The 12,673-nt window shown below is 40.4% G+C and overlaps 1 protein-coding gene across 1 annotated transcript; it reads right to left on the bottom strand.

Annotated features, from left to right (window-relative positions):
• Positions 1 to 11,526: 11,526 nt before the first annotated feature.
• LOC149259677 (uncharacterized) lies at positions 11,527 to 12,336 on the bottom strand. The gene has a single exon (XM_089454898.1). The coding sequence runs from the start codon at positions 12,334 to 12,336 to the stop codon at positions 11,527 to 11,529; it is 810 nt and encodes a 269-aa protein (XP_089311024.1).
• Between the last annotated feature and the right edge of the window lie 337 nt (positions 12,337 to 12,673).

Consider the following 12,673-nt stretch of genomic DNA (forward strand, 5'->3'; position numbering starts at 1 on the left):
TTTGGGTTTGATCACAATTGGATCAGATGGGTTATGGCCCTTGTAACTTCTCCTAGTTTTTCAATTCTTGTTAATGTTTCTCCTTCGAAGACTTTTATTCCTTCAAGAGGACTCAGGAAAGGAGATCCACTCTCTCCCTTTCTCTTCATTCTCATGATGGAAGGGTTGGGTAGATCTATCAAGCATGCTAAAGAAGTTGGTACAGTCAAAGGTCTCCAACTTTCTGAAGATGGTCAAGCCTTAACACATCAACAATTTGTGGATGATACCATGCTACAGGGCATCCCCACTGTCAAAGAAGCTCTAGCTTATAAGCAAATCCTGAGAGACTTCGCTATGGCTTCAGGTATGGAAGTTAATATCTCCAAATCTAAGATTTTTTTCTTTAATACTCACATTGTTATTCAGAGAAATATTTCCAGAATTTTGGGCTTTCAAAGGGAGACCCTCCCTTCAAAATATTTGGGAGTCCCTCTTATGGCCAAACCTTTTCACAAGAGCATCTGGGAGCCAGTTCTTAGCAAAATGCAAGATAAGATCAAGAAATTGACTTTAAGATCTTTAAATTTGGCTAGTATGTTGGTGCTAACCAAGGTTGTCCTTCAATCAACCCCTTTTTTCATGCTATCAGCTCTCGCAGCTCCTGAAGGTGTTCTGCAACAATTTAGAAATGTGCAACAAGACTTTCTTTGGGGCAAGGGGGAAGAAAAAAAGAAATGGGCCTTGGTGGCATGGGAGAAAATCTGTAAACCCAAAAACTATGGAGGACTAGGTCTGGATGATCATGAGATTTTAAGTAAGGCTTTAGGAGCTAAATTATGGTGTCGATGGGTTAAAGACCCTGAGGCTCAATGGGCAAAGATATGGAAAGAAAAATATGCACACAGGTGGAAAAACAATGATCTAATAAGAATGTCAGGATATAACAAGGGCTCTCACATCTGGAATAAAGCTTGGAATAATAGGGGCTTAGTCCAAGGAAACAACTTCTGGGAAATCAGAGAAGGAAACCTGGCCCTATTCTGGGAGGACAGATGGCAACAAGAACCTATTTTGTTAAAGGAAGACTTGAGGGATCTCAAGGAGGATACAGATACTAAAGGGTTATATAAAGTTAAAGACTTTTGGGTCCAAACCAACAGCACTGAAAAATGGAGAACCTGGAGGAACTTCGATTTCAGAGATGAAAGCCCCCTGAAGGCTAAAGCAGAAACTCTAAAAAATAGGTTAGAACAAAGGAAGGTTTTGAAATCATGGGGGCAAGATCAGCTGAGATGGGGCAACAAAAATGAGGGTACCTTTAATCTAAAAGAAGCAAAACTCATTCTCCTAGACCTTAACTCACAAGCTCCAGATAAGATGTGGCAAGACTTAAGGAGACATCAAGGCTAGATGAAGATTAAAATCTTCATGTGGCTGGTTCAACAGAAGAAAATCCTGACCTGGGATAATATCAGGAAGAGGGGTGTCTTGGGGCCTTCTAGATGTCAGCTCTGTGAAGCCCAAGAGGAAACTATGGAGCACCTTCTCAACAATTGTATCTTCACCTCCAGTCCATGGGACTCTTTTTCCATCATTTTTCGATAGACTGACAGGGACAAAGGAAGCATCATCAACACCCTAAATAGATGGAGAAGAACCTATTCCGACAATGAGATTCTCAGCTCAGCATGGGCCATCATGCCAAGTTTTATCATTTGGAATGTCTGGAAAGAAAGGAACAACAGAATCTTCAAGAATGTAAAGAGGCCATCCCAATGCCTTTTTACGCAGATCTTAAAACAAATCAAGGAAACGGTTGGCACTATTGTGTGAAATCTACCTAAGAATCCTCCTTTAGATGGGAGGATTTGAGAACTCTCGGTGAACTAGGTTTGCAGGGACTTATACCTCAGGGATGGGATAGGAAAGTTATCTCCCTAGTTTCAAAGCAAGATTTCTGGCATCCTCCCCCCAAGGGTTTCATGAAATTCAACATTGATGGGGCTTCAAAGGGAAACCCGGGCTCCGCGGGTTATGGAGGTGTGTTAAGAGATGAGAATGGTGGAGTACTGTTCATCTTCTACTATCATTTAGGAAGAGCCAACAATAACTTGGCAGAATTGATGGCTATGGAGTAGTGTTTAGATTTCCTGAAACAAGACAACTGGAAAATGTGATTGTTGAGGCTGATTCTGAGTTAATCATCGAAACTGTCAAGAGAATCAGTTAGGGTACAAGGCCAGAAAAAGTCTCAAGAAACTGGCATCTGATCTAGGGCTTTCAATGGATTCAGCAACACCTCTAGAGCCTTCAGACTATCAGCTTTAAGCATGTACAAAGATCGGCAAATAAATTGGCAGATCTTCTTGCCAATCAAGGGGCGATCAGCACAGAGAATAGAGTTTCATTTGACTGGCAAGAAATGCCACAGAACAGGTTAAAAGCGAAATGTTATGACCAGGCAAATGAAGACAAGATTGTGTTTCGGAGTAGAGCTAGGGAGATGGAATCCATTTGATTCAGGGGATACTCAGTCGGGCGGCCCTGGTTCTTCAAAGAAAGAACAGTTGGCGGGGGTTTTGTCCCTCTTGGCTTTTGGCAGAGAAAACGATACGACAGGTAGGATCTCGGGGACTCTTGGCCACTGCAATACTAGGGGTTTTCTGTTCGGGTTCGGAATCCCGGGCTGGGAGCGGTTCTCAAGCGATCGTGGCCCTCACAAGTAGGAAATGGTATTGCCGATTTTGAAGCGATACCATACAGCAGACTACACGTGGCGATGGGGTCGGCTAAAATACCGCCCTCATCGCGCACTAATGTTCAGTGAAATTAGTCAGTGTGATATGATCCTCAGCCGTTGGATCAGGCAAAGGGATTCGACGGACGAGATTGATCGTGCAGGTTATCGGTTTAGTTGGCGGGATGCGCTAATGGTCAGTGATATTGGTCGGCGCGATTTAATCCTCAGCCGTAGGATCAGGCGAAGCGTTTCGACGGCCGGGATTGATCGTGCAGGTTATCGGTCTAAGTTGGCAGGATTAACGACTGTGGCAATCTACCTTCAGTCCACTCTCGGAGCGGAAAATAGCGCTCAGAGTAGTTTCCAGGTGATCGCATGGCTCCTAAGCAGTAAATGGTATTGGAGATTTGGAAGCGATCCCATTAGGCTTCCAACACGTGGCAGTGGAGGGGTAAGGAAAACCACCCTCCATCGCGCACTAACTTTCGGTCAACTTGGCAGCGCGATATTGCTCCGGACCGTTGGATCTAGCCGACCGGATCGACGGTCACAAACAACCGTGTTGTTGTGTGGGGCTAGGTATTTTTCTCCATGAGTCTTATTGGATTTTTTTGGTGCGAGAAGTAGCGCAAGTGGCAATTGTTGATTGACTTTCCACGGGGTGGGGTAAGTAAGTTACCGGCGTTTTCCACGCGGGTGGAGAATCATTTGTCCAACTTTTTGTATAGTTTGAGAGTTGTGGTAATGACTGTTGTGGGGGGGCTTGTCTATGGTAGGATGCCCTTTGGTTTCTTTTTTCGAGTCCATGAATTTGGATTATTTTTGTATATTTTGTAACTTTATTTTTGAATTAATGAAATAGTAGGATCGTCTCTTGCTTCAGTAAAAAAGAAAGTGGGGGTTTTTAAATTGTGAAGGTGTATTGAGTTCATATTGGTAGGGGGTTAACTAATGTTATTTTTAGAGTTATTTTCCAATATGTAGTCAAATTAAGGGTATTGTTTAATATGCCACGAACGCACGTGATATGTCAAAGATTCATTGAGAGAAGGCCCTGCGGGAGGGATATAGTAAGGGTGAAAAGAGAGAGAGAGAGAGAGAGAGAGAGAGAGAGAGAGAGAGGATGTGAGAGAGTGGAGAGAGGGAGGGAAACAGATATGGAGTTGGAGGGGGGAGGTAAGAAGAAAGAAATAGATAGAGAAAGGTCGAGAGAGAGAGGGGGAGGTAAGAAGAAAGAAATAGATAGAGAAAGGTCGAGAGAGAGAGGGGGATTGATAAAGAAGATGGAGAGAGGGAGAGGATAGCAGGAGGGAAGAGAGACAGAAGTAGGGGAGAGGGAGAGAAGGGGAAGAGAGAGAGAGAGAGAGAGAGAGAGAGGAGGACGGAGGGATAGATAGATATATTGGAGTAAGAGAGTGTATGTTTTGGGTGTGATATAGAGAGACAAAGGGATATAGACATATAGATGGAAGGTGAAGAGAGGGAAGAAGAGAGAGATGGAGAGAGGGATGGAGGGATAAAGAGATTGATAGATATGGAGTGAGAGAGTGTGTGTGTTTGGGGGGGTGAGATAGAGAGACAAAGAATGAGATATGGAGGGAGATACAAATATAGATGGAGGGGGAGAAAGGGAAGAAGATTTCTTGCACTAAATGCATTAATTTCAATGTAGATGGTGATTTCTAATCCTATTGGATTGCTTACACTAGATGCATTGATTTTAGTGTAGATGTTGATTTCTAATGATATTTGATTGCTTGCACTGGATGCATTGATTTCAATGTAGATGATTTCTAATCATATTTGATTGCTTGCACTAAATGCATTGATTTAAGTGTAAATGGTGATTTCTAATCCTATTTGACTACTTGCACTAGATGCATTGATTTCAATGTAGATGTTGATTTCTAATAATATTTGATTGCTTGCACTAGATGCATTGATTTCAATATAGATGATTTCTAATCCTATTTGATTGTTTACACTAAATGCATTGATTTCAGGGTTGATGGCGATCTCTAATTCTATTTGATTGCTTGCACTAGATGCATTGATTTCAGTGTAGATGTTGGTTTCTAATCCTATTTGCTTACTTGCACTACATGCATTGATTTGAGTGTAGATGTTGATTTCTAATATTTGATTACTTGCATATGCATTGATTTCAGTCTAAACGTTGTTTTCTAATCTTATTTGATTGCTTGCATTAGATGCATTGATTTCACTATAGATGTTGAATTGATTTGAGTGTAGATGTTGATTTGTAATTTGATGTAATTGGATGTATGATGGTACATTAATTTTAAAGTGATTGGATTAACATTGTGCATTGATTTCAAGAACAAAAAAAATATTAATAATGTACATTGATTTTTGTGTTATAGTAATTCAACTTATTAATATTGGAGAGCAAGAGAGACAAGGTATGATGTTTACTACAACAACTAGAGCTAAAGATTTAAATATATTGGAAGAAAATAGTGTGAGATTAATCACAATGAAAGCTATTTGTATACATTCTTATTATTCACATTTTTTTATCATTCAACACTTTTACATTCTCACTTTACATTCAAAATTTGTTTTGTCATTTTTCATCATTAAAGTTATTGACAATATTTATCATGTCAAAAAACCAAGGTAATTAAGCAAATTTAAAATTAAAATAACCAAATTAATCTCAACATATTAGATATATTTACATATTATTGATAAAATTAATCATATCTTCGATAGATTTTCCTTGATCTCACATAGAACTAAAACCAGCCCAGATCCATCTTAACTTTAGGTCTATAAAAGACTTAGAAGGATCAAAGAAGTTTGCACCTAGAAAAATTTGATCTCTCTAAACACTTATAGTTATTAAGCTAGATCTAAGCTAATATATGAAGTGTATTATTGAGAGACGTGGTTTCTTAAATAATTAATTAATTAATTATATAAAAAATCACATCTCTCAATAATACACTTCAAATAACTCATTTTATATATATATATATATATATATATATATATAATTAATTTAACTTGATCTCATGAATTTTGTAGCTAATAAACTTACTAAATTGATTTTCAATAATTAACAAATAAAATTAATTAATTATATATATATACATAATCACACCTCTCAATAATACAATGCTAATAACCCATTTGAAAAAAACAACAACAATAAACAAACAAACAAACATCTAAAAATATTGGTGAATAATTTCACTTGACCTCGTGAATCTTGTAACCGATGGGCACACTGAATTGATTTCTGATAATTTGTCTCACATCATTTATGGAATACTTAGAAAGGTAAATACAATGCTTTCTTCACCGTTGTTGTGAAACGGTTGTATCAATCTTAATAATAATAATACGAAGAAGTCAATAACTATTATATAAAGAGATATTGGAACGTTTCATCTTGGATGCAGATATAAATGCCAGACCTGCTGTAGTCGAAAAGATCTCCTTTCAATATACGTTAGAGTTCAGAGCTCTATTCAGTACGTTAGACTGAGAAGTTGAATTTCTTATATTATAAGCAAAAAGATCTCTAATTTAAGAATAGGAAGGTGGTATGTCTAAGATTTCAACAATATTTTAGAATTAATTAATCTATTAGTTTAGTTACCAAAAGAATTTCTAGAATATTTTAGAATTAATAAATCTATTAACTTAATTACCCAAAAAAATTTGGAAAATATTTTAGAATTATTGACCAAGACAAGCCAACCCTCCAAATCTAATTACAAATAGAGTGCAAATCAGTTGTCCATTTCATGTTTCGCTGCATATGGCTGATAACATCTTCTTCGTCATGTTGTGTAACGTGCTGCTGTCGATGACATATGTGGTCGCTGTTGCTACCCACCAGCTGATTGAAGGCGACTGCTCTTTGATACGTCACCATCATAACCTGTGCTGCTTGTGACCGTTTGATTCCTGTGCTGCTTGTGACCGTTTGATTGCTTGTGTAGCAGAAAGGGTGAAGAAGCGTTCCTATTCAATAATGTGTTTATGTGAATATGACACATTTGACGAAGAGAGAACGTGCGCTCACCGTCCTAAAGGCGGTTGGCGCCGTCCAACTAAGCCCAGTTGGTACCTTGTCCTTATTGCACCAAAAAGGTCAAACGTACTTTAACCTTTAATGGCTCATACGCAGTTCTTATTATCTTACAGACATTTCCCATAAAGGTATAAACATGGTGTTGCAATTTAACTATTCTGTACTTTATTAAAGAAATTTGCGGTGAAGTATCTAACTTTTATTTATTTATTTTAATATATGTTTTTAATATATAAATAGATTTTTTTTTTTATAACAAGGTCGGATGCTATGTATTGATTGAAAAAAGAGATAAGGCATAAAGCCGTACATAGGATGCTTCAAGAGCGTTACAATTCCAAAGACACTGCTTGGGTTCCCTATCCTGAAATTGATTTCTGAAAATTCTGACTACTAAAGAACTAATACTACTATAAATCCGGACAAATTGGTGACACAAAAATTTGCATTTGCAATACATAATCAGTCAATGGAGATATGGCTGATATTTCTCGCTGTGGAGTCCTCGGGGTGTTGATCTGCTTCCATCGGCTTTGCACTTGAAGATGTTGATTTTTCTTTCTGTTTTGCTTCCAAAATTTCCCTTAGGATTGCCAGCGATTCCTCAGCATGGATACATCTGTTGCTGAGCCCATTAAACTGTTCCTGAAGAGAGTGAACCTTGTGGAGAAACAAATTCATTTCTGTGCGGTATTTGGTATGGAGATTTCTGAACTGCTCCTCGAATTTTGCTTCCAGACTTCGAATCTGCTCGACATGCCTACCTTCCATATTGCGCACTTGATCTTCTAGAATTCGTTGCTGGGCTCTGACCTCATCAAATTCCGCCTGAAGGTCGCGGCAATGAAAGCATTGCTCAGATCGAGCCATATTAAAAATGAGGTGGTTTCTAAGAAGGACGGGTTCACAGAGATGTTCAATAGACTCATTTTGTCTGCAGGATAAGAAGGGGAGGGGCCGTAAAGGGAGGCGCGGGAGGATGACAGAATTGAAAGGGGCAGGTTTAAAGCAGGTCAAACCCACCGAACGCTCTTGCAAGAGGGAGGAACGATAAGAGGGAAGGGTCTGAATATGATCGATCCGAAGAAGAAGATAAGGAAGAAGGGGGGGTGAGCCAGATAGATGCAAACTGGAAGGGCAAGATGGGAGGCAGGGTAACAGCCAGCAAGGGCACTTAGCGAGAAGCAGAAGTTGGAGAAGGAGGGGCTCCAAGGCTCTTGGCTTCCCTGCGTATCTGATCCTGAAAAAAACCGCAAGCTTGGTTAAAGTAAGAGTATACAGAGAGAAAAGAACCGATACCAGAGCAAGGAATCTCTTTGTTGACTGATCCAAAGCGCCTTCTTCGCTTCCACGGGGCTGTTCTTGATCGAAGCACTGAATGTCATTAGGATGCCTTCCTGGATTCAAATTTATAGATCGAAGCCATCTACAGCGCCCTGGTTTCTTATCATAGATCGGATTCTCTGTGATTATTAGATTTTTTTTTATTTCTCCAGAACGATTCACTGTGACAGCAGGATCCGTCCTCCATCTCTCGCTGTGGTTAAGATTTTTGCTTAGGATATCTACTGTCTTGAAGATCGCATCCTGAGCGTGACGGCTTGAGCACTTCATGTAGCTGTGATTATGAGTTTTACTTGGGATTTCAGCTGATCTGAAAGGCGGATCCTGGGTGTGACTGTATACGCATTTCAAGTTGTACCCTGGAGCAGAATTTACCATACCCCTCACACGCTTACTGTATTTGCGCGCTTGAGGATTGTCAGTATTGACTTGATTCATGGCAGAGGTTGGAAGAAGGCTTGTTGACTGTGCCTCAATGCCCCTTCCTGGCGCCCGACTGCATTATTAGCATGATTATCCGCTTCCCCATTGTGAGTGCGGAGGATATGGCAGAATCGAATTTTTTCAAAGTTTTCAATGAGAAGTTTGATGCGTTGTAGGTGCTGCTGAAGACTACTGTTTGCAGAGGTCCTGTAATGATTCATATGGCCAATGATGACTGAGGAATCTCCTAGGACAAGAGCGTTTTTAATTCCCTTATTTTTTAATTGCAGTAATCCTTGATACAGAGCAAGGGCCTCAGCATTATTATTTGTGTTTTCCCCTAAACTCCATTCATAGCTGCATATTTCCTCTCCTGATTCATCTAGAATGATACCTCCTGCGCCTGCTGGTCCTGGATTGGACTTGGAGGCTCCGTCAAAAAATAGGATTGGACAATTATTGCTCCTTAGCCATCTTTTGAGTTCCTGAGAAGTAAGCCTTATTTCCCAATCTTTGATCTTATGCTGAGGTTTAATGGCTTTCCTATGAATGCCATTGTGTTGACCTAGACTGCCTAGAATATACCTGATCATGAGCCTCTCTTCAATTGTGTAATCTGTTGCTTTAATTGTCCCCGAAATTTTGACAGCCATCGTCTCCTGAGCCAGTAGATGGGCACTGCTACTTGTTTTCCAGACATTGCCTTCTTTATTTTGGAATATTTTCTTGTTTCTAGTTAGCCAGATTTTCCAAAGGAGGTTGTGGGGGATGATGTCCCAGGTTCTTTTAACAATCTTGCTCCGCTTGTCTTTCCAGGGGCAGTTCCTCCTCCAATCCTGGATTGTCTCAGCAATGTTTTGTTGAGGCTGCCAAGTTATGTTGCCCAGGTTGGCCATGATAGTCCAGCATTTCTTCGCAAAGGCGCAATCAAGGAATAGATGGTGGATGGTTTCCTCCTCAGAGCAGCAGTTAGGGCAAATTGAAGGACCATGTATCCCTCTCTTTCTCAGATTTTCCGAAGTGAGAATTCTGCCCTTAAGCAGCAGCCAGATGAAGAATTTGACCTTTGGGATGGCCTCAGACTTCCAAATTATTCTCCATTGATTCCAGACCGGGGCCTGATATGTATTGTTGCAGATGAATTGGTAGCCCGATTTAATGGTGTAACCTGAGCCCGTGGGATCCCATCTAAGCCCATCTAAAGCTCCTTTTTTGATAGGGGCTCTGTTTTGAAGATTTTTGAGAAGGGCTTGATAACTAGATTCCAGATTTGGGGGAATAGCTGGGAATTCCCAGCTAAGCCAAGCACCGCATTCAGCGTCCCATTTTGAGATTTGATCCAGCCTTTTGATGCCTTTGCTGTGAAGGTAATGTATGATGGGAATGGCTTCATCGACAGTGTTTAAGGGTTGGAGGCCCATGATTTTGTCAGTGGCATAATTGATACTGCTTCCATCTCCCGGAATCTTTGAGGTGTTTTGAATAAGATTGGGAATTGCTTTCTTGCATAGTTGCTAGATTTTGGTGGAGTTTCTTAAAGGGATATCAGATTCAAGGAGTCTTTGTCTATGATCCGAGAGATATTTGCATTCCATGACCTGTTTCCACCAGGCTTTTGGTTCACTAATGAGTCTCCAAGCCATTTTGATCCCAAAGGCTAGGTTTAGAATTTTGGGCATTCTGATTCCTAATCCACCTCTGTCTGGAGATTGAATTACACTTTTCCAGTTGACCAAATTATATCTATTTTTTTCTTTTTTTCCTCCTTGCCATAAAAAATTCCGGAGGATAATTTCTAGCTTGTTGTGGAACGAAGCAGGAGCTTGGTAAAGAGTGAAGCGATATAAAGGTAAGGAGGAAATACCTGATTTAAGAAGGATTAGTCTGCCCGCTGGGTTAAGCCATTGAGTCCCCCATTGCTGAACCTTTCTTTTGACTTTGTCGATTATTTCATTCCAGGTAGCCGCTTTTAGAGCACCCAAGGTGACCGGCATCCCAAGATAGGAGAAGTGATCCCAAGTTTCTTTGTATGCTACTCCAAAGATATTAGCAATATTATGAGCTGTTTGTTTGGAGATATTCCAGCCATATATGCAGCTTTTCTGAATGTTAACTTCTCCTCCAGAACACTCCATAAATTGATCAAGAAGAGTTTTGAAACGCTTTGCAATTGTGGTGGAAGCCCCACCAATAAGCAGGGTATCATCAGCAAATTGCGAATGATTAATGTTTTTAACTCCATTCCCGAACTTGATACCAGAGATGAGGCCGACTCTTCGACAGTGGTCGAGGTTGCTGCTGAAGGATTCTGCCATCAATATGAAAAGATAGGGAGAGAGAGGACATCCTTGCCTTAGTCCTCTTGAAGATTGAAAAGCTTCACAGGGGCGGCCATTAATGAGAGGCGAGATCCAGGGCCCAGAGATGCATGCAGCAATGGTGCTTATGAATTCAGGGTTAAAGCCCATTTTTCCCATAACAGCATACAAGAAAGAGTGTCTTACTCGATCGAAAGCGTTGGCTAAGTCAAGCTTGAGGACGAAACCTTTCTCTTGTCTAGAGGTGCTAGAGTGGATAGCTTCTTGGACCAAGGAGATGGAATCATGTATTTGCCTGTTAGCCATGAAGCCCCCCTGATTTTCAGATATGATGGAAGGGAGCAAGGGCTGAAGTCTAGCTGCTATGATTTTTGCAAAAATCTTATAAGAAGTGTTGCACAGAGAGATAGGCCTGAATCTGGAAAAGGAAGTGGGCCTGGTTTCCTTAGGAATGAGAGCAAGAAAGGTTGAATTTGTGAAACCTCCCATTTTCTTTTTTCTTTGGATTCCTTTCATCATTTTTACGAAATCTTTTTTTATCAAGTGCCAATGGTCCCTGTAAAAATTAATAGAGAAACCGTCTGGGCCTGGAGATTTATCTGGTCGAAGAGTCCAGATAGCTTTTCTTATCTCTTCCTCTGTTATTTCACTATTCAGCTTCTCATTCTCCTCAGCTGAGATTTTTCCTGGAAGGTGTCGAAGAAAAGCCGTATAGTCCATGGCGCCTTGAGTTTCAGTGAGAAGGCACTTGTAATGGTGGAAGGCTGCTCTTTTAATAGAATCCTGGTCATCATGCTGGCTACCTTGACTGTCTGTGATAGTAGTAACAATGTTCCTTGATTTTTTACTGTGGCCTGCTTATGGAAATATGCCGTATTTTTATCACCTTCCTTCAGCCATATCTCTCGTGATTTGAGCCTCCATTTGATTTCTTCCGCCCTCTTAATTTGTGTTAGCTGTCCCTGCACTTCCCACTCCTTACTTTTTAGCTGATTAGTGAATCCATGTTCTTCTATTTGTTTATGTATCTCTTCCAATTTCTGCTGCACTTTTCCTTTTATTTTTTCTGGTTCTTGGTAGCTGAGTTTTGCCCAATCCTTGATTGCTTTCCTTGTGTTTCGTAGTTTGGTTTCCCAAATGTGGTTTGGGGAGCCTTCCACGTGATTCTTCCATGTATTTTCTATAATTGATTCGGCCTCAAGGCTGTCTCTCCACAATGGATTGTATCTGAATGGAATGGGTCCCAAATTAGCGTGGGTGTCCAGCTCTAATAAGATGGGGAAATGATCTGAGGCTGTGGCACTAAGGATTTTGGTGTGGCCTACTGCATAGGAGGAAAGCAGGGAAACATTAACCATAATTCTGTCCAACCTTTCCATAATGTTACCTGGACCCAGGCGTCTATTGTTCCAAGTGTATTTTCTATTTTTTGGAATGATGTCCATCAATTCGTGTTCAGCCATGATAATTTCCAGCTGCCTTCTAAAGGGGTCAGGTGTGAAGGTACCCCCCCTTTTCTCATTTGCGTGGAGAATTAGATTGAGATCTCCAGCAAGAATAATATTTGAATTCTGCTCCTTATCAATTTCTTCCTTTAATTCTTTCCAACATTGTTCCTTTTCCCGGAAATGGTTGGGGATATAAACATTGTAAATAATTAAGTCACAGCTTTCTTCCTTGTTGACGAGATTGGTCCTGATCTAGTTTGGGTTGAGGACAGAGAATTTGGAGTTCCACTTCTGCTTATTCCACATAGTTGTGATTCCTCCAGAGGCTCCTCTGGAATTGCTACTGGTCCCT

The sequence above is a fragment of the Pinus tabuliformis genome, chromosome 6 (assembly GCF_031772625.1).
Source record: "Pinus tabuliformis cultivar Carrire ecotype Pingquan chromosome 6, CPIR1, whole genome shotgun sequence".
Taxonomy (NCBI): Eukaryota; Viridiplantae; Streptophyta; class Pinopsida; order Pinales; family Pinaceae; genus Pinus; species Pinus tabuliformis.

What these genes read in the sequence shown, in the direction of transcription:
- LOC149259677 (XM_089454898.1), bottom strand. Translation starts at nt 12,336, where the DNA reads ATGGCTGAACACGAATTGATGGACATCATTCCAAAAAATAGAAAATAC.